This window comes from Labrus mixtus, chromosome 18 (assembly GCF_963584025.1).
Source record: "Labrus mixtus chromosome 18, fLabMix1.1, whole genome shotgun sequence".
NCBI classification, from domain to species: Eukaryota; Metazoa; Chordata; class Actinopteri; order Labriformes; family Labridae; genus Labrus; species Labrus mixtus.
Genome location: NC_083629.1, coordinates 2,262,621 through 2,283,598, shown reverse-complemented (window position 1 = coordinate 2,283,598; position 20,978 = coordinate 2,262,621). Strand labels below are relative to the sequence as shown.

The 20,978-nt window shown below is 38.7% G+C and overlaps 2 protein-coding genes across 2 annotated transcripts; one reads left to right on the top strand and one right to left on the bottom strand.

Annotated features, from left to right (window-relative positions):
* Nucleotides 1-59: 59 nt before the first annotated feature.
* psma6a (proteasome 20S subunit alpha 6a) lies at nucleotides 60-4,549 on the top strand. Its single transcript, XM_061063900.1, has 7 exons — nucleotides 60-257; nucleotides 1,292-1,386; nucleotides 1,526-1,607; nucleotides 2,036-2,191; nucleotides 2,729-2,907; nucleotides 3,366-3,460; nucleotides 3,784-4,549. Exons 1-7 carry the CDS (start codon nucleotides 182-184, stop codon nucleotides 3,839-3,841), a joined length of 741 nt encoding a protein of 246 aa, XP_060919883.1. The 5' UTR covers nucleotides 60-181; the 3' UTR covers nucleotides 3,842-4,549.
* A 1,153-nt stretch (nucleotides 4,550-5,702) lies between these two features.
* Nucleotides 5,703-9,595, bottom strand: nfkbiab (nuclear factor of kappa light polypeptide gene enhancer in B-cells inhibitor, alpha b). Its single transcript, XM_061063899.1, has 6 exons — nucleotides 9,264-9,595; nucleotides 7,849-7,954; nucleotides 7,469-7,679; nucleotides 6,726-6,814; nucleotides 6,356-6,616; nucleotides 5,703-6,267 (listed from the first exon to the last, which is right to left on the bottom strand). Exons 1-6 carry the CDS (start codon nucleotides 9,515-9,517, stop codon nucleotides 6,232-6,234), a joined length of 957 nt encoding a protein of 318 aa, XP_060919882.1. The 5' UTR covers nucleotides 9,518-9,595; the 3' UTR covers nucleotides 5,703-6,231.
* Nucleotides 9,596-20,978: the final 11,383 nt, after the last annotated feature.

The following is a 20,978-nucleotide window of genomic DNA, read 5'->3' as shown; positions in this document are numbered from 1 at the left end:
AGGAGCAGTATGGTTGTTGTCACCATGGGCACAAGAGTCGAAGCTGCGTTGCTGACCCGGATATGAGATTTAGAACTGATACGTCACATCCGGAGTAAATCCATGTTTTGCTTCTTTTGCATCTCAGTTTTAGTTTCATCTTCAAGTCAACGTCTGTTTACCTCCCTTATTTCCAGCCGTCATGTCTCGAGGGTCAAGTGCAGGGTTTGACCGCCATATTACCATCTTCTCTCCGGAGGGAAGACTTTACCAAGTCGGTAAGTGAGAAACCAAACTCAACATGCTCTGTCATCAAGCTAACAAGCTAACATTAGCTAATAGCTCTTTCATATTCCAGTATCATTTCGAAAACACTATTGATGTGCAATGTCATATTGTCGTCGGAGTCACTTAATAAATACACTTAACCCCCCCCCCCCCCCCCCCCCCACACACACACACACACACACACACACACGTTTAGTTGCAGTTGTGCTACCTACTCTAGCTGCATAAATGCTATGTAGTAGCTGTTGACCTTAAGTACATTTTAAGTTATGATTCCTCATTCTTCTATTTTAAGTATATTACTATTAAGTCTATTATTACTATTATGTATAAGACCTGGAACAACCATAACTTTAACCAAAATTATACTTTTTATTTCTTATTTCAATGGAATCTCTTAAAATTCACATAAAATTATGAAATACATTTTTAGAAATAATATCGAAAAGCTATAGTATAGTCCTGTTGGGAAACTCTTTTATTTCCAATTAAAGCCTTTAGGATTCCTACAATTTTCAACAATTCTCACAAGACCTTATATCAAATTGCTAAGATAAAGTTTTTGTTTCTTGAAGGATTTTAATGATTCATAGGAGGTTAAGGCCACAGTAAGCAACATTATTTAATTAGAATTGTAGTTAAAATGGCACATTTTGACAGTTATGTATCACTCACAATATTCATTTCATTGAAACTCCAATTATACGTGTTTACAACTACTAATGGGACTCTTATTCCTTAATCAAAAACAAACCTGGCTATGACGGATCCCTTTGTAAGCTCCTGTAAGACAAGGTTTGCTTCGTCTAAAGACAGAGTGTATCAGGGTATATATATATATATATATATATAGACAAAAAGAGTTGTGTGTATGTACCTTTATATGCCCAATAAAGCTGGCATTAATCTTTGGTGCTCCCAAAAAGTAATGTTAACCTGAATGGTTAAAAATTAGAGATACTTGCTTCTTAGACTTACTTACTACTTTGCTTCTGACTGTGTTTCTCCTTCTATCTTTCAACAGAGTATGCTTTCAAGGCCATCAACCAGGGAGGACTGACGTCTGTTGCGGTCAGAGGAAAGGACTGTGTTGTGATTGTCACACAAAAGAAAGTCCCAGTCAGTATACATTACAAACTCATAGAAGTTTTTGTTACTGTGTCTTCACATGCGGTCACCTTCCACTGTTGTCATTATGGTTGGTGTCTACATTTCTCTGTTGAAAATCTCTTTGTTTGTCTTGTGTTTTTTTTCCCAGGACAAGCTGCTGGATGCTTTGACCGTCACACATCTGTTTAGAATTACAGACAACATTGGCTGCGTTATGACCGGCATGACTGGTAAGCAATGTCTAGTATAACTGATGTTCTGATGCATAACTGAAAACCCAAAGTTTTGAGCCATTCCTAACAGATTCCCATGGCCCATTTGTTCCCCAGAATCTTTTAGTGCTAGAAATATCTCAATCATCATGATCATCTAGGCTGGTGCAAACCTTTAGTGCAGCAGAAAATAAAAATGACCAACCTATTTTTAAAACAGTAAATTCAGTATAGTAAACACAGACAAAAAAACCTCATGGCTAAAACCCCTTTAGTATTTCAATGCCAGGGATAATCATCCTCTTGTATTCCGGTTGTCTCATGGATGTGTTTAAATAAAGAACAATTTTGTATCAATGAAAAGAAACAGCACAGTTATGTGATATTCCCTGATAAATGTGTGCATTCTTACATTTTTTTTACTGAAATGCTTTTTCTATCTCTAGCTGATAGCCGGTCTCAGGTGCAGAGGGCACGATATGAAGCAGCTAACTGGATGTATAAGTACGGCTATGAGATCCCTGTGGACATGTTGTGCAAACGCATGGCAGATATCTCCCAAGTCTACACCCAAAACGCGGAGATGAGGCCGCTAGGCTGCTGTGAGTATTGTGCATGTGTGTTACAGAATCATGTCCTTGATCATCGGTCGTTTTAAAGGGTTAAAACCAAGATGTTAAAAATGTTTGGAATATTTTTTATCTCCTTCCAAATTATAAAAAAATATTTTATTGACCAGAGTTGGTACTGTATGACTTTTTTTAAATATCTACACATAAACCTTGTTTGCTATAGTGTTGTTTGTGTGAAGGGTTTAGAGCTCTGTTGTTGTGTAAATTGTGTTTCAGAGAGTTTTCATTGGAGCCACATTTTGAATGTTAGCTCGAAATATCAGCATTTTGCAGTTCCATTTCACATCTTGTATCTTTGCAAACTGATATTGGTTAAGCTCTTGTGCTCTTAAACAACATTGGAAAAGTGTTTTTGATGGATCCAAGGGACATTTTAGATCAAACAATGATTCTAAGTGTTTTGTAAGCTATCAAGAATCCAACCCAGATGTTTAAAAAAAAAAAAAAGGACTCTCTTTGTTCCTTCTGCCTGACTTAAATTCCCTCTGCCTTCCTACCTCATTCCAGGTATGATGGTGGTTGGGCTGGATGAAGAGTTGGGTCCGCAGCTTTACAAGTGTGATCCAGCTGGCTATTACTGTGGCTTTAAGGCCACTGCAGCAGGAGTCAAACAGACTGAGGCCACCAGCTTCCTGGAGAAGAAACTCAAGAAGAAGCTTGATTTGACCTATGAGCACACTATAGAGGTAGGACGCACATATACTTCATTTGTTGCATATTATTATAGTAACCTGTGATATCTTGTTCATATGTCCACATTGTACAACAACCCCAGTGGTAAGAAATGGAGGTGTTACAACGCAGGCTTGTTCATTGTTATGGAGTTTTTGGAATCTCATGGAATTGCTTTGGCAATTTTTGGGGGGGGTTGGAATTATACATTTTTTTGCTTAAATGTTTATGTTTGGGCTTTCCATGCCTTTATTTTAGAGACAGGACAGAGAGCATACAATTACATCACTCATATATTACTCTGTTATCAAGTACACACATCTCTTATATTTATATATATGTATATATATATGTATATATATATATATATTTGAATGCTGTTTGCAAATGGATCTACATTTCAGATGCTGTTTTTAGTTCATGTCTTTGTGTCATGCTCTTTACCATAAACTCCCTCTCTCTTCCACAACAGACAGCTATCTCTTGCCTGTCAACCGTTCTGTCCATCGACTTCAAGCCCTCAGAGCTGGAGGTGGGAGTCATCACTAAACAGGAATCTCGATTCAAGTGAGCACCTTTCTGTAATAATAATAGCAAATACCTTGATACTCACAAGTAAAGAATGTGTTCTGGTAACAGATTAATTACTTTTTTTTAATGAATAGCTGCTGCTGTTGAAATGTTTAGAATAAAATGAAGCCCAACCTGTATAGTATTTTTTTGAGACACATATGACAACCTTTTATAGGGATCAGCTCACCCATTACTGATACTGCTGTGAGGTTTGTGCAGCAATTGGGTATTACTGTAAAGTGCAGATTTGTGAGTGTTGGGCCCAGAAAATCTGGCAGAAAAAATGTAAACTGTTAACTGGTGTGTTTGTGTTTCAGGATTCTGTCAGAGGCTGAGATTGATGTTCATCTAGTGGCTCTATCCGAGAGAGAGTGAGGAAAGTGTACAGCAACACACGAAAAGGTTTTGTCTAAAAGAAACATAAAAGAGTTGGAATAATCTTGTTCAGGAGAGACGAGACCAAAACAAAAAGATCAACAATGATCAACATTTTTGGCCATTTTTCACCAGGTGGCGCTGGCACTTACCCCTCCTCCATCCTCTGTTGTCACAGCCAGGATCTGCCTGGATGCCATTGTCCTAATATTGACCTCTACTTTTTGTCCTTGTCCCCAAACTGAGAAAGATGCTGGACATTCAATTCAACAATATAAAGATGCAGCTACGGTTACAGTGTCCCCTACAGCACAATATCTCTTTTTACCTCTTTCTCAACGAGGACTCTGTGCAGCTTCTTGAGTCACTGTATTCAAACAGTGCTTCCACTCTTTACTCAGGGCTGCCACGTGTATCTCTCATTTAATTCTTCAGCTTCAAAGTCTCTCTCTCTCGTGTGTTTAGTACAGGGTGGTGTTTGTGCTCTGATGTAATTTGTGATAACCCCAAAAAAAAAACAGCTGTGGGAATTCTCCAATTTTCCAGTGCCGATCATCACTGTCACTACTCCTCCTGCAAAGATCAGCTCAGGTCAACATCAATAAGAATCTCTAATTTTTTCATTTTCCCTTTGTGTTTGAATCCTCCTCCCCTTATCTGAAACTGCTGTACATAACTACACTTCTAATAAACAATGTTTTTATTGAACACTAAAGTTTCCATGTGTTAGTTTGTGCTTTGTTGGGCGTATTACAAGGTACATATTAATACTTTCCTTTTGGGTGAGCAGGAAATTCTTTAAGTGCTGCTATTAGAATATTAATAGCAGTTCCACGGCTGCTGTTTTATTTGGACTTGTTGCCTGTCACTGTGGTTGTAGATCCCAAAACATTGCATGCATTCTTAAGTAAGCAGAAAATAATAGTATGTTTCATTTGTATGAAAGATGCAGTTATCAATATATTAGAGGAGAATAAAGTGTTAATTTATGCACAGATTTTAAAAAAAATACCCATAATTTGTATTATTTTGTACTAGTGTTGTCTTTAGAGCCATCACAAGATCTCATTTGCAATGTGTAAACACACTGAGATGGTTCCTGATCTGCTGTGTTTTGAGTCTATCTACAATCATCTTGTGTAAGTGTATTTTACGTTGACGTTTGATATCCATTTAAACTTGGCTTTGAGTAAAAACTCCCTTCATCTTCTGTCCTGAAGTTACTGAAACATCCTGTTATTCGGCGGAGATTCCCTTCTTTGGAGCAATGAGAGGCAGGAATGTCATGAACAGCTGAGTGTTCTGTTCCTGGGAATTTCCTGTCCTTCCACAGTAGCCCCACCCATGAAAAAAAAAAACTTCCTGACTTAGTTGACTGAGCAATCCACCCCATTCCACACAGAAAAAAAATTCCCTTTGCCTCTCTTATCTCTTTCTGCGACACACACACACAAAGCAAGGAGGAACTGTGTTGCAAGCTCAACAGGGCGCCAGTTCCTCATTCAGTGGAGACGTGTTGACGACTTATCAGTCCTTTCCTGCGTGACATGCATCATATAAAAATAAGAGTGGCCAGTCTGAACTGAAACTCAGCTGTCATACTTCAGCTGAGGTTTTTATAGTAACAGACGCACTGACTGCTTAGTGACTCAACTACATCCCCATATAACTGCAGCCCTTTTATATTGTCCGACACGGCTGATTCCTTATGGTTTTAATATTATAATATTACCAAGTTTATGATGTCTAATTATTATTGCATTATTGTCCAAAATTAGTATCACAGTTGCCATCCAGGAATTTTCCACTCACATGCCATCTGTTTCCTCTTCATGCATCAGACTCCACAAATATACTCAAGTTTTTACTGTTAAATACGAGTGTTTTTAATTTAACTGGAGTGTGCTGGACTGTTTGCTGTCTTGAAATTTATAGTACAACCTGCTTAACTCTACACATTCACAGCTTCCATAAAAAATACATCTTTTTATACACAGCATTTACAATATCATACAACAGAGCTGTTGCAGGTACATCTGTGTGGATGGATGTTCTTGTGACAAATGAAGACACAGAATACAAGCGATCCCTGCAGCATACTGTACAGCAAACCATATCCCATCATATATTCACACCTCAGCGTGCGTTTGCTCTCCTGCAGCGCCCGGAGTAGACTTATTGGTTATTTTGAACGTCAGTCTCTTTTTTGATTCTCCTTTTTGTAGCTGCCTGTCCATCTGCTGTGCCAGCGCACACGCTTGGCGCCGTGTCGCCCACACCATCAGGCCCTTGTGACGTCATTGCAGGAAGAAGTAGACATGCCGAGCCATTTCTCATCATCACAGCCTCCTGCCTCTGTAACTTCCTCACTCTCTCTCTCTCATTTCCTGCTAATGTCCATTCCACTGAATGTCGTCATAACTCACCTACAAAAGCAAAAACACAGGACAGGAAAGTGGTTATAAATCAGCAAGAAAAAACGTTGATGTTACAGCTAAAAATTTCAACACCCACCTCGTCATCAGACTCCTCGTCCTCCTCTGCCTCGCTGTCGTCTGATTCGCTGTCGGGCAGCTCCCTCAGGTCGGGCTTTGTCAGCGAGAACAGTTCTTTCCTGATGTCGTCATTGTCGCGGCCGTAGGTCAGGTGGTAAGGGGTGTGACCTCCGGAGGTGAGGAGGTTTGGGTCCGCTCCTTTCTTCAACAGTAGTTTCACCAGCGAGAGGTTCTGCTGGTCCACAGCCAGGTGGAGGGCGCCGCGGCCGTTACGCTGCTCCTGTAAGACGAGGAGGGAACACAATATTTTAGTGTCTGGGCTGGATGTTCCCCTGCTACTGTCTTAACATGACTGTTCTTAGCTTTACTATCATCTTCAGGTGGTTTACCTTTGCATCAATGTCAGCTCCTAGATCCACCATATTCTCCACCAGAGAGAGGAAGCCCTGAACTGAGACCAGGTGGAGGCAGTTCTGACCTGAAAAAACAAATAAGAGGAAGAGTTTTATAACAGACATCTGACCAGCATATATGTTTACACTGTTAGATTAAAACGTTAGTAAGTCAGAGTGAAAACGTAAATAGCATTTAACTTAAAGTATTAATATATAGATCATTCTGAAGTGTTAATGCAGATGTCTAAAAAACCCCACAGACTTTGATTCCCATAAGAGATCTTCAAAAAGCCAAAAATGCAAACACATGAGGCTGAAACATATTTGTGATTAAGTCTAAATTTAAAGCCATTCAATGTTCTATTTGGAGCCTGAGCATCTGACACTGTGTGCCTCGTAATAGATGTTTTTTATGTAAGGATGTGAAGGCACAAATGGCTGTGGTATTCCCCTTTGCTTCCTGTAATGTTTCCATTCTCCAAATTAGTGTTCAGGAATAAAGGGCAGTAAATATGATGGCCACCATTCCTCCATAAGAAATACGAGCAGCAAATTAGTGTTTTATTGTTTTTCCATTGAATCATTATAATTAAATCCATCACTGCCCTGACTTGCACATGAGGAGGTTTAATAACGACAACAGAAGTGTTTCTAAGAATAATCAGTTTGTCCAAAGTGTAGAAAAGAACAGGGACGAAAAAGGAAAGTCAGAACCACATCAGTTCAGGAAGTCTCACCATGGTAGTTGCAGGCGGCCATCACTTTGTGTAGATGCTCCGTTTGACAGTTTTGTGTGATGACGCTGAAGCAGAGCAGGTTACCATGGCGACAGGCGATATGAAGAGGTGTGTCCCCGCTGTCGTCCACCAGCGTGGGGTCACAGCCGGATACCAGGAGGCGCTCGCACACGTCTGCCTGGTTCGTTATTACAGCTAAATGCAGAGGAGTCTACAGAGGGGAAATGGCAGGTGAGTTCATGAGTATAATAATTGTTGAAGTGATCATAGCCTCAGTTTTTTTTTTTTTACAACACAACAGAATGACGTGGAGAAGACAGAGGTAGAGCAGATGAGGTGGACAAGGAAACACTTTTTGTCTTTAGAGGTAGCTCATGTACCTGTCTCTGGTCATTTTGTGTGTTGAGGAAGTCTGTGTTCTTGGACAGGTCTATCATCTTTCTGATGTAGTCCTTGGCCTCGTGGATAATGGCCAGGTGGAGCAGCCTAAAGACACACAAAGTAAAATAAGGGACTTGTTACTGTACATGTAAAGAATAAAATCAATAACAGACTAAAAAAACAAAAAAAAAATGTTCAAGAAAACAAAGGATAGATAGTGATGGGAACCTTTGTGATCAGGTAAAATCACATGATTAATGTTTTTAATCCACACCACATTGTGTTGCAGAAGAATCACTTGTGATTAATGTTATGCACTCAGACAGACAGTATAAATCTACTTGGCAATAAACCCAATTCTGACTTTAAAAACCCTCTACCAAATCTTAAAACACCTTAAGTTCACAAAGTTTTAATGTTATACAGAAGATTCTTAATTTGAAGTATCAAAAGAAAATTAGTGTAATAGATATTTCGTATGCAGTGATATATTTTTTATTTGTGTGGACCAAAGGGAAATTATTGGCAACCTAGCTTATGCATAAGGGGGATCCAAATACATAGGTATATTTCATTAAAGACCATTAAGTTTAAGAGCTAGATTAAAAATTGTCCCCTTTAAAAGCTTTTACTGTCCTCAATTGTAAACTACTGTAATTTAGCTCCAGTTTCATTAGTTTGAAAGAGTCTGAGTTATCAAAGTCACGTTGTTCAACTGTGACCCAACAGCGCATCACTTCTTACACGGGAGGAAACAGTAACAACATTGTAGAGTCCGGACTATATTTCACGGCGGATGGATTCTATTAAAACTAAAATAACATTTGAGTGGCTTTCAGTGTTGGTCCCCCATGGTTTTTTTTTTGTTTTTTTTTTTTTAAATAGAAACAAGCCGCAGACATATTTCAAAGCACGTTTTTCTTCCTCACATCCACAGCCTACAATTTATGTAATTTAAGTCATCTTTTTTCTACTTTTCCCCTGCTTCTCGCTTCACGGGAGCGCGCTTCGGTCGGATTTCTTGGCGGCGGCGCGCCCGGGACTTTCCCAGTCTGACCCGCGGCCATAGTAAATCACCTCCTGATAATAGCCTTTTGTTTACCTCTAAAACCACCGTGTCCCGCGACAAACTACACTCTTCAACAAACGTAACTTTTATTCTACGTGTTGCTAACACTGCAGCAGTGTACTTTAATAAACACTAATGTTTAAAAGTGAGGCCCCATTGCGGGTTTTGTCAGGCCTGGGCCTGTGCATTGTAATGACAGAGGAAGACATTCCCAACAGGAAAGGGATCAAATTACCTCAAAGACTTGAACTGGGCCTACTCAAGCGATACTACCAGCTATACCCCGAAACTCTAAATTCTTCCTTATTCTTTAACACTGTAAAGATATTACTTGTTCTAACTTACGTGTCTCCGTCCTCCGTGATCTGTGTTTTCCATGCCTGCAGCTCTCCGGTTACAGCGGGAGGCTGCTGCTGCTTCGGCGGCTCACAGTCCACCTGGAGCCGACGGATCTCGGCCGCCACAGCCTGGTACTCCTCTTCCTTCAGCGAGTCCAAGCCGCTGTCGAGCCGTTCTTCCATCGACTGAACCGGCTTCCCTTCTTTAGAATCCCGACTGTAATCCATTTGGTTTAGTATGCTGGTCCTATGGAGGTCCATGACTGTTTGTTGTTCAGGTGATCTTAACTGTGTGCTGCCCAGCGGAGTCGTGCAGCAGTCTGTAAAGCTCTGTATGTGGCTGCAGAGGGGCGGGGCTAACAGCTCAGAGGGGCGGGGCTAACAGCTCCCAGCTAGGTGGGGGATTTCCAAAACGGTCACTTAGAATAACAGCATACAGAAGGCTGGCTCCAAGAGGGGATTTCTATTGAGACATATATAAATACACTCCTCAGTCTGTCACCCAGAGAGCAACGTCGTTTTGCAGGCTACATTTGCTGCACTTAAATACACATATGTGCATTATTTAAGTCTTTACTTAGCCCTAAGACTATTTCAATTGCATATTTCCACAACCATGGTCATTAAAACTATGCACTTGCAGTTGCCTGGGGCCAGACCAATACAGCTCATATCTCGATGGAATTGGCTTTTTGAAGTTGGTAACAGTGAAAAAGCTAACTTCACTTAAGCAACATTTCTGAGTCAACCTCGTCAAGAATAAAATGAAGAAGTCAGCTTTAAAGTCACTTAAAGTGCTTTATTCTGCAAAAGGGGAAACACTGAAGTCCAGGAAATAAAAGTAACTAAAAGCACAAGCCTCTAAAATGTTGTTTTTCCTCTTGTTAGTTTGCACATTTTAGAGTCACTGTTTTGACATGAGTAAGAACTGGCTGCATATAAAGTGCACATTTGATAGCAAGCCCCCGCTGAATCAAGAGAGAAAATGCTGCTCAGCAGATAGAAGTGGGTGGGAGGACCTGCAGGAGGGATGCTGTAGCATGAACAGGAGTTTCCTCCAAATCTTTAAGTGTTTTTTGCGATGTCATTTCACATTGTTTACCACACAGGGAACCTGATATGACTATCACAAGAAGAAGAAGAAAAATATGCCTGTTCTGAGTTTTTCTGACACCATCAGAAGTTCATTGGTTCTTAAAACTTTTGTAAAAATAAAAATAAAGCCTTTACTAAGAAAAAATTACAGCATTGCAAAAGAAGTTTGTATTTACTGAACAAGAACCTTGTCACTTAAAAACACTTAGAGATGAGCATCATTCCTGCAGCGGTTGGCTTATTTCTCCCCGGGGAAAAGGACAAAGCTTTTTGTTGGTTTAACCTGAAACTGACAGAATTTTGTAGGCTCTGCCTTTGCTTTGTTTTTCACTCTTTCTCTCAGAGTTATTCTGATGATTTAACAATGCAGGAAAACAATTCTTCAAAATGTCATGCAATATCAAAACATGCTTCTCAGAAACACAAACACACATAATCCTTCTGTGTATGTTGTGAGAGTTGACTACAGGTAACTACTGCAATAATTGTTTTAGGGATTATGATTAATATCGATATGATTTCAGAATAATATGATAATATTATGACCCCCTGCAGTTTTCCAAAGTACCCCGATAGGAGTACTACCACCCCTTTTTTTAGAAACAGCTCAAGGTCATGTTTGTTTACAAAATGTTGTTATGATATTAAGCTGATATAAGATGATATAAATCCATTGACATCAGTTAATAATATGGACCTTAGCATTATTCTGGTGCATTTTGGATACGTTTCTTGCAAGCACAGAGGTCAGAGGTCAGAGGTATTTACTAACCGTTCTCAACATTGTGCCAACTATTTCTAAACATAGTGAATGATGTTACTGAGAAGAGGATAATACTGATTCTGTGACAGTGCCTCTAATAACTCCAGGATCAAATCTCTCATTCACTTCCTTTGCAGATAAGATGGAGGGACTCCAAGTTCTCGATTAAGGCCGCATGACTTTGAGAGGCTGTGACCTGCCCCTTTAAAAACAAACATCAAGTCGAACGTGATGTTGCTGAGGCCTGAGGGAAACTCCAGAGGGCTTCTTGTGCGTGCCATTGTTCAGACTGTGTGACCAGTTCGACTGGGAAGCTCAGCCTGTGTGCTCTACTGTCATGTTAGCTGCTGTGGAGAAACATTTCAGGATTCTGCTCGGAAAAATGCACACACACAACCACACGTATCTGCATAAGAGAAGAGCAGAAAACAGAACCCATGCAAAACATTGCACACACTGATATTTACCAAGCTATACAAAGTGTGAAATAAATAATATTATACTATGCAACAACTGTGACAATCAGTTTAACATATTACACCTCTGTTATTTTCAGTTTCAGTGTGACTGAACAAAACTTAATTCACACCCACAGCTCATTTGAAAAACACATATTATGTATCAAGCCTGCTGATCACAATCAGCTCTGAGGCAGAGTGAAAACAGGACCTCTGTTTGAACCAGAATAAAGCAGCTGAATGGAGGAAAGGAATGCACACAGCAGGCTGGGAGACTCCCAGACAAAGAGGAAACAAAGCAGTTACACATGTGACATGAGCTTTATGTAATAAATAATGGGAACATTCAACTTCCTCTTTAGTCCTACATCTGAAAGAATGTGTTTCATTTGATTCTCCAGATGTTATGGAGAGAGGTCCTTATAAGGAAATAGGTTAACAAAAAATGATTTTTGACAGGAAGAACTACAGTATAGTCTTTTTGAGTTTTAAGTTACATGCCGATAAGATGGAAACCATTAGAAGTGAATCATTTTGATCATAAACCAGTTAGATGAAACCAGAGCATTAAGTGGGATAATGCTGTTCAAAAACTGGACAGAGACAACATAGTTTTATCTAAAGATTTAACAATAGCAACTCTAGACTTAGAATGAACTAAATATTATCGCAAAAGCAATGGATGTTTCTCAAAATTTGTGTCGTTTTTTTTTTCTGGGTTGGCTCAATCCGGCTTTTCAAAAGGTGACGTGAGTCATCAACACTGGACTTGATTATAGGTGAGTGATCTAACTAGAAGAACTGGGGGAAGCAAGCTCACATGGTGTTAAATAATTTTTTATGATGGTTCTTTATGATGCCTTATTTTTGTGGCTTTGGGAAATAAGGTTTGACCTGGACGTCTTGGTTCATTCCCACTGTTTGACTGGCCGCAGCATCTTTCTATAAAACAGACTTTTGACTGACTGATTTCATAATTTACTATACTGATTTTATAACCTTCATGAAGTATTAGTAATAAAGATTAATATTTTTTGTGTGTGCAATGTCAGTGAGTGAATTGTATACTTGTATACTTTCAATGTTGTATTTCTCTTTTTGTTTGTATTCACTTTTATAGGAATAAGGTTCGGCAAAGGAATCAAGCTGAATGAAAACAGATATTTTTTTCTGCATCCTAATTTGTCACCATATTGTTTCTCTGTAACAATTAAAATAAAAAACAGAAAAGACAGAAGAGGTAAATTGCATTGGGACAGTTGGCTTACACTGCAAGCAGATTTAAACTAAATACTTAAGTGTGATACAGAATTAACTCGTCTGAATTCACAGGCGTTCTGTTAAAGTAAACAGGCTATTCAGTAATTACACAGAATCATTACCTTATTTTGAATGTGTATTAACAAAGATAAATGGTGGTTATAAGAATAATGTGTTTTTTAATACACTGATGAATTTGGTTTATTATGTAACAAAATTACTGTCCATCATTGAAAATAAAGTCTTTGCATGTGTAAAGCTTCACTGTGTGACTGTTTCTATTGAAACCCCTTTCAGAATAAAAGACATTTTCAAACAAGTAATCGTTCTTCATTTGTTATAGCGCCAATTCATAACAAATGTTATCTCAAGACACTTTACAAAAAGAAGGTAAAAGACCTTACTCGTCGCTATAAGATAAGATAACACTTTATTGTCCGTTTGCATTACAAGCTCAGAAATCCTCACATATAAATCTGTGCCTGTGTGCACACCTGCATGTACAGTATCTTAACTCTTTGCATGTTTCTGTGGGAATCCCTGAGCTTTCTGAACATGAGAGGACATGTACAGACTGACTCATCATGAATCATCATCAGCCACAGAGTAGTAGAGTACATGAAGGGTCAAAGTGAGCAATGACTCATCACATCACGTTCTGAACACATGACTGTTTGAAGAGCGAAAGCATGACAGTGACAGAAACCCCCCAAGAAGTCTTCACATAGGACGGGTAGTTTTTTCACAACAAGTTTTTCATCTATTTCTTTACCTGTTCCCCCTTTAATTCATTTCCTGCTTCCTGTTATGACTGATGTCTCGTCTTTCAGCATTTCTGCTGTTTACTGGAGGATTTCACTGTTAAACACGTGCAGCAGGCCGATGCTCCCTTAATGCACATCCCTGTTTCTAATGGAAGACATTTCAAGAATGCTTTCCTATTGAAAGCTACAAATAAATCAGTATTCTGAACTGAGCATGTGGACACTGTGGTCAATAGTAAGATAAATGCCATGAATCATATTATATGCATGTATACATTTACTCATGGACATAACATTATGAGGTACTTGAGTATTTCTATCTGGTATTCATTTAAACTTACATGTAATGTAAGAGTTGGAGATATTATACTTTTTTCTCCTCATCATTTGGTTACACTCATACTTGAACTTCACAGATTTAAGTTTTACTTACAAAATATATAAGCATATACAAAATGCATCTCCACCAGCTACGACATGAAAACATGGCTTACAGCTGATCAGTAATTATGGGACAATATATTAAAGTAGACAAGGGCTTCTGCCTATTATTTATTGGGGTTTTTTTGCTGCTTTTTGGCTTCTTGTATTTTTGAGGATTTTTAATGCTGCTTCTATTGAGAATGCTAAAATGGATTTCATCGTAGACTACTACAATGACAACAAACTTCCTTAGGGCATGAGTACTTTATTTGTTAAATACTTGGAGTAGTTCCTCTCTTGAAAATTGTGTACCCTCAAGAAATCAGATTATTTTCTTGTAATGTTGTTTTTTGACATGATAGGATTACTTAATGTTCTCTAAAGGATCTGAACAAGTATATTACCACTCCATAATGTGACATTAGGACATATAAAAAGACACATTTTTAAATGTCATATATATAGAGAGGAGAATTAAGTCAAATATTTAAAATCAAGTCAAAGTTGAGGTTTTGAATACTGTAATTGAGGACGATTTTTTTCAGCATTTTGAGATTTGCGTCAGTATGTTGAGATTAAGATCAAAATGTCAAAAAAGAAACTTTTGCATCTCATGAAATAAATCTTGTATTTATTTCTATTGTAAGTGGGCGATACTTCTCTCAGTCTGACTTATTTCTGACATTTGGACCTTTTTCAAATCAGATTTGAATTATACCAGTCATTAATACTTTTCCATAACTGTGGCAGCTGCACGATTAATATCATGACTTTCACTACTAGAATATAGACTGAGTAAGAGACAGAGCAAGTTTACACAATTAGCCAAACATGCTATAAATACACATATTAAAGAAAAAAAGACAATTTTGTAATAATCAATAAAGGGATTAAACTTACATTTTAGCGTTATCATATCTAGCATCAACTACTATTCTGATATTTAAATGACTTCCCGTAATGCTTTTATTTTCCACTCTCTGCAGAATCAGGACAGAAGTAAGCATAAATCACTTTACAGAAATGTTTGTGACTCATTTGTTGACGCTTCTGAATTTTCATGAGTCTGCTTTAATCAGGTTACAAAGTCAGCAGAACCAATTCCATTTTTACTTCAGCTGATTTTTTGTCATACCTCACAGAGAATGTTGCTAATTAACAGATTTGCAAATTGTGTGTTGATCCTGGCAACAGGTCACTAAGATCAAATGTTTCTCGCCTGGAGAAGGCAGAGTGTCTCCCACACAGATGGGTGTGAAGCTCTCAGACTCTGAACAAAGACTGTCAGGGAGAATTGAAAACCAGCAGCTGCAGGATGAGCCAGTGAAGGAAGAATTTGAACATGGAGGAGCAGTGATTGTTCTGGAAAGCTTTACCACTAGATGGCGACAGAAGACCATTTTAGAGAGATGGACGTCACACAATTGAAACATACACTAAGAAAATATCCTGAGACCTTCTAACTATTATACATATAACTATTTAATTATAAGTAAAGGCATAGATCACAGACAACAATTACAGTTAGAATTGAGGTTTATTTTATTTTTTTAATTATTATTTAAAAGTTGATTTAATCCATAAAGTCATTAAAAACGTGCTATCATTTTACTGTGTATATGATTTAGGGAATTTCTTATCTATAGCAGAAAGATTTAAATGGAGAAGTAGGTGAGTAGATATGTTTACTTTTGTACTTCTTTTGAACAAAATCGGCATGAAATCTAAATGACCATTTAAAGTCTTTATATGTGATTTTTCACACTTAAATATAATATAAATCAAGTATATCTTCTGAAAATAACTCTGTGAGTCATGACTGTCTACAATGGGTGTAACACCCGAGTCCCACTGTCTCTGATGTTTTCAGAGTTTTCAGAGTCCTATCTTCACTTTGTTTACATCGCCGGGACGGCCGGCTGACTCCTCCCCTCGTGTATAAAAGTTGTTTAATTGAGGGACTAGAGAAAAGAAGAATAACATACTGTACTCACTGCTTAACTGTGTTTCTAGATCACGCTCATTTCAGGTAAATTTACATGCAGTGTGAAGATACGAGCATAATAAAGATCGCTAGCATTAGCATGCTAACACAACAATGCAGCGCAAGTTGTTTTGGTTTCATGCTGGTGGTCAAGGGCGACATCTGCTGGATCAAAAAAATCACATATAAAGCCTTTAAAGAGAACCCTTCTTGTGAGACTGTAAACTGACTGATTATCTGCAGAAGAGTGAATTTCAGAGTATCACTAAATAAGTATTGGAATATTGTTACGGCTGTATGTTTCCCTGTACTGTTTGTCCCTTCTCCCTCTCTGTAGTCTCCAGCCCAGGTGAAGCCAGGGGCACCTAGCCTCAGAGCTTGAACGCCCAGTGCTGGCTGCAGGAAAGGAGAGTTGGGACTGCTGTGCTGCTCAGTCAGGGACTGTCTGTTGTGTTTATCATCTAAAATAAATCCCTTGATTTTGACTTGGTTTGAGGTCTTTTATTGGGTCAAAGTGTGATTTGTTGTTAGCCCCATAAGACGGCCTTATGGTGGGGCGTAACAAATATAATAAGTATTATCATTTTAACACAAAAACCTCTGAGAAACGTAGGATTTCACTAGAAACCCAAGTCCTAATATTGTAAATATATATACAGTATATACATATATAATACTGTGATGTAAGACTGCTAATGGGAGACATGAGGAGAGACAAAAATAAGACCAAGTTACACACAGACAGACAGACAGAAAGACACACAGACAGACAGACAGACAGACAGACAAACACACACACACACACACACACACACACACACACACACACACACACACACACACACACACACACACACACACACAGACAGACACACAGACAGACAGACAGACAGACAGACAGACAGACAGGTTTGTATAATACTGCAGTACTTAAAGGCTTGTGACTGAGGAGCACAGATCAATAGAGTCATTTTCAGCAGTCTGCAGGATTATCCACCTCACTGCCCACTGATGCCATGCAAACTAAAGACACACACACACACACACACACACACACACACACACACACACACACACACACACACACACACACACACACACTGGGACAGGCAAACACTACATGTCCTCCAGCAAACAGAGTCCTTAGACTGTCTGTGGATCCATATTTTTTAGAGGACATCGACTGAGAACATTCACTCTCTTTTTAAACCACTGAAAGCTTCCTACTCTGGTCTGCTCTGTTTTTATTGTCTTTTTTTTATAGCATTTCATTGTTTAAACAAAGTGATGTGTCCAAGCCTCAGTGTTTTATCTGACTTATAAATACACATTAAAATGTTGAAAAAAAAACTATTTGACTGTTTTATGATAATATTATTCAAATCAAAAATCAAATGTTCAAATCATTGTGACTCACTTTTGAGTTATTTATTGTGGTAAAGAGAGTGATATTTGTTTTTTTGTAAATGACTTGTAAGAAATAGTCAGCTTTAGATGACTGAAATGCAGAGTGAATGAGGACTTTAAAGCAGTACACAGAAAACAGTGTAGACAGGCAAATGCATGACAATATTTTTGTGTTTGCTGAATTTCGAATTTGTTTGTCTTTAATTTATGATGAGTTTGCCTGTATAGGGTACTAAAAGTTTTAAATACACAGGTACACATCCACAAGATAAGTCATACATGTCCACAATATGCCAAACTAACAATTTAAGAAGTTCATATATAATATTTTGCGAAAACAATTGTGTCCTGAAAATAATGGTTAGAATATTCCCAAACAATAGACCATGGTCATCTAAAGATATTAAAATGTGTCTTAATGAGAAAAAACATGCTTTTATTAACGGTGATACTGATGTGGTCAAAGAAAAAAGGAGGGAACTCAGATTCAAGATAAAGAAAGCAAAATTGGAATATAAAGACAGGGTAGAGAGCCAGTCTTGTCTGGGTAATGCTAAACAGGCATGGGAAGGCCTTAACTCTATGATGGGCAGAGAGTGTAAGAAACCGAAGAATACTCAAACAAACAATCATTCCTTTGGGAATGATTTAAATGTTTTTTTTATAGCAGATATGATGTAGGAGATTTTAATACAGAATGTGAGATTGTTTGCAGCAAAATTCCAACATATGCCCCAATAGTTCTAACAGAGCATGAAATAGCAGTTAGCCTTGCAAACACAAAGCCAAATAAGGCCCCTGGACCTGATGGCCTGACTGGACGAGTACTTAAAGACTGTGCACCTCAGCTGACAGGTGTCATCACCAAATTGTTTCAGCTTCTGCTGGACTCCTGGAAGATGTCCAACATAGTGCCTGTACCTAAGAAACCAAGGGCAAACCTTTTAAATGATTTTAGACCAATAGCACTTACTTCTGTTTTATGCAAAAGTATGGAAAGGGTTGTATCCAAGCACCTAACATCAGCTGTGACTTGCCATCTTGATCCCCTCCAATTTGCATATAAAAGGTCAAGAGGAACTGATGATGCAACAGAACCTTAATTGACAAAGTGACCAAACACTTGCAACAGACAACAAACTATGCTAGAGTGTTATTTATCGACTTCAGTTCTGCTTTTAACTCAATCAGAACACATATCCTTTTAAAAAGGTTCTTGGATTTAGATGTGAATGGGGGTCTAATTCTATGGATCAAAGATTTTCTGTCTGAGCGTGGTAATGTGTCAGAACTGACCGTTTTAAATGCAGGAGCACCTCAAGGCACCATCTTGTCACCTTTATTGTTCTCTGTGTATACAAATGAGTTTAGACTCCAAGACTCAGATTTTAGCTTATTCAAATATGCTGATGATATGGCACTTGTTGGCCTCCTACGTGCAGGGGACACTAAAGGAGAGAATATGTATTTTAATCATGTAGCTTCACTCCAGAACTGGTGTCTATCGAGTGCTTTACAGATAAACATTAGTAAAACTAAAGAAATGGTTATATCCAGTAAAAACAATATTTCTGACTCCTGCCTCACAATCATGGGGGAAATTGTTGAAAAGGTAAACTGCTTTAAATATTTAGGAACTTACATCGATAGTCACCTCAAATTCATAGATAACACAGACTGTGTCTTTAAAACAGCTCTGCAGAGGCTACACTGACTTAGGAAGCTGAATGAGTTTGGGGTGAGTAGAAAGATTCTTGAAATGGTGAACAAGAATCTGTATGAGAAAGTATTTTGTCTTTTAACATGGTCGCATGGTACGGGCATTTAGATGTTAAATATAAAAGCAAACTGACAAGAGTGGTCAATAACCCCTGGTAAAATCATAGGGAAACCACAGATGACACTCTGTGACAGGCATGTACTGAAGGACATAACAAGTGACCCTTCTCATCCACTGCACTCCCAGTTCAAAGTGCTTCCATCAGGTCGGCGATTCAGACTGCCAAGAGCCACAACATTTTTTTATAGAAAATAATTTGTACCAAATGCAATAAAATTATTAAATTCATAAAGGAAAAAACGACCCCCCCCCCCAACCCTAACTGCACATTGTTTTATGAAATTACTGTTTTTAAACCTATAACTTTATGAAATGTATTAAAACTCTGGCTTATTATTATTACATTAAATAATTATTTTAAATTCACGAACCATGCTGACTGTGATGTTGTCGAGGACTACAGGCGAATGTTGTCTTATTTGTCATAACGTTTTTTCTGCCTTGTTCTTGTGAAGCCAAAGACAATTTTCCACTTTGTGGACAAATAAAGTTCTATTCTAATTCACATTTAAACTGCAGCAGGAGAAGAGGAACTAATTTTGACATTGTTTTATTTTTTTCCTTTTGACAGACATGGGCTTTATTACACTAAAATATTGGGTGAAGTAATTTTAGTGCCTCAATTGAGGCCTCAGCCACTCACATTTACTGATTCAGCCATGTCGATAAAGGCTGAACCCAGGTCAAGGTTTTCTCTCTGTGGGAGACATTAGCAGCTGACAATTACAGTGAAAAACCAGCAAGAAAAGCTCCTCGAAGCTTGGTGCTTAATTAGATTTTAGTGTTGGACCCTTCACTACCCATGTCATTTCTATTCCCATTTCTATTCCCCAGGCGACCCTCGTAAAGCCAATACCCCGACCCTCAAGCTCGTTCTCACGCTCATCCGCCTTGATTGATTTCCAGGGAGAGACGCCGGCTGGCCTGAGCTCACTGGCCGAGCTATAGAGCGCCTGGCCCGGCGCGGAGGGGCAGGGAAGCCCGGGGGGGAGTGGGGAGGATGGATGGACGAATCTCCATCCGATCTCTTATCAGCCAGAGCAGCTTCTAGTGGGGGTACGGTTGTGAATAGTCCCCCCGCACCAAACACACACACACACACACACACACACACACACACACACACACACACACACACACACACACACACACACACACACACACACACGCTCCCCGACTTTCACTCATTCTGTTCTGTTTGGGAGATAACAGAAACACACACACACGCAGAGGGAAAGCACTGCCAGAGGTTTCCCACCAACACCAACAAAGACACAGATCATCAGACACTTCAGGGACGCGATCGGTCATTAGTACTCTTGTAAAGATATGATCTGTATCTGTGTCCCCATGGGAGCAATTTAGAATTACACTGTCTCTAACACACACATCTGTTCACGATTTCTTCTTGGTAACATCGACCTTTACATGTTCACCGGTGACATTTGACGGCATGTAAGCTTTTAGGACAATAAGAGCGAAACAATCAGTGGCAAGATGGGAACACTAGCGATAGTTTATTCACAACTGTAGAAAAATAACCAATCAAAAACTTTGATCTAAATTGCAGTTGGTAGGCTATCTTTAGTGTTAACAAAAATATACTACCAATGTAATGCAAAGGTTGTACTGATGTCTTGTTAGGCCTTAAATTAGAGCAACGAACACACACCTATCCTCATGAAGTATCTGGAAGTTAAAAAATATAGTTCTGAAAATGAGAAGCAT

Bases quoted from the DNA above. Each gene is read 5' to 3' on its own strand.
- psma6a (XM_061063900.1), top strand. From the start codon at position 182: ATGTCTCGAGGGTCAAGTGCAGGGTTTGACCGCCATATTACCATCTTC. The intron at 1,608-2,035 runs GTAAGCAATGTC...TTCTATCTCTAG, and splicing joins CGTTATGACCGGCATGACTG to CTGATAGCCGGTCTCAGGTG. The intron at 2,192-2,728 runs GTGAGTATTGTG...ACCTCATTCCAG, and splicing joins GATGAGGCCGCTAGGCTGCT to GTATGATGGTGGTTGGGCTG.
- nfkbiab (XM_061063899.1), bottom strand. From the start codon at position 9,517: ATGGACCTCCATAGGACCAGCATACTAAACCAAATGGATTACAGTCGG. The intron at 7,955-9,263 runs GTAAGTTAGAAC...GTGTGTCTTTAG, and splicing joins ATCACGGAGGACGGAGACAC to GCTGCTCCACCTGGCCATTA. The intron at 6,815-7,468 runs GTGAGACTTCCT...TTGTTTTTTCAG, and splicing joins GGCCGCCTGCAACTACCATG to GTCAGAACTGCCTCCACCTG.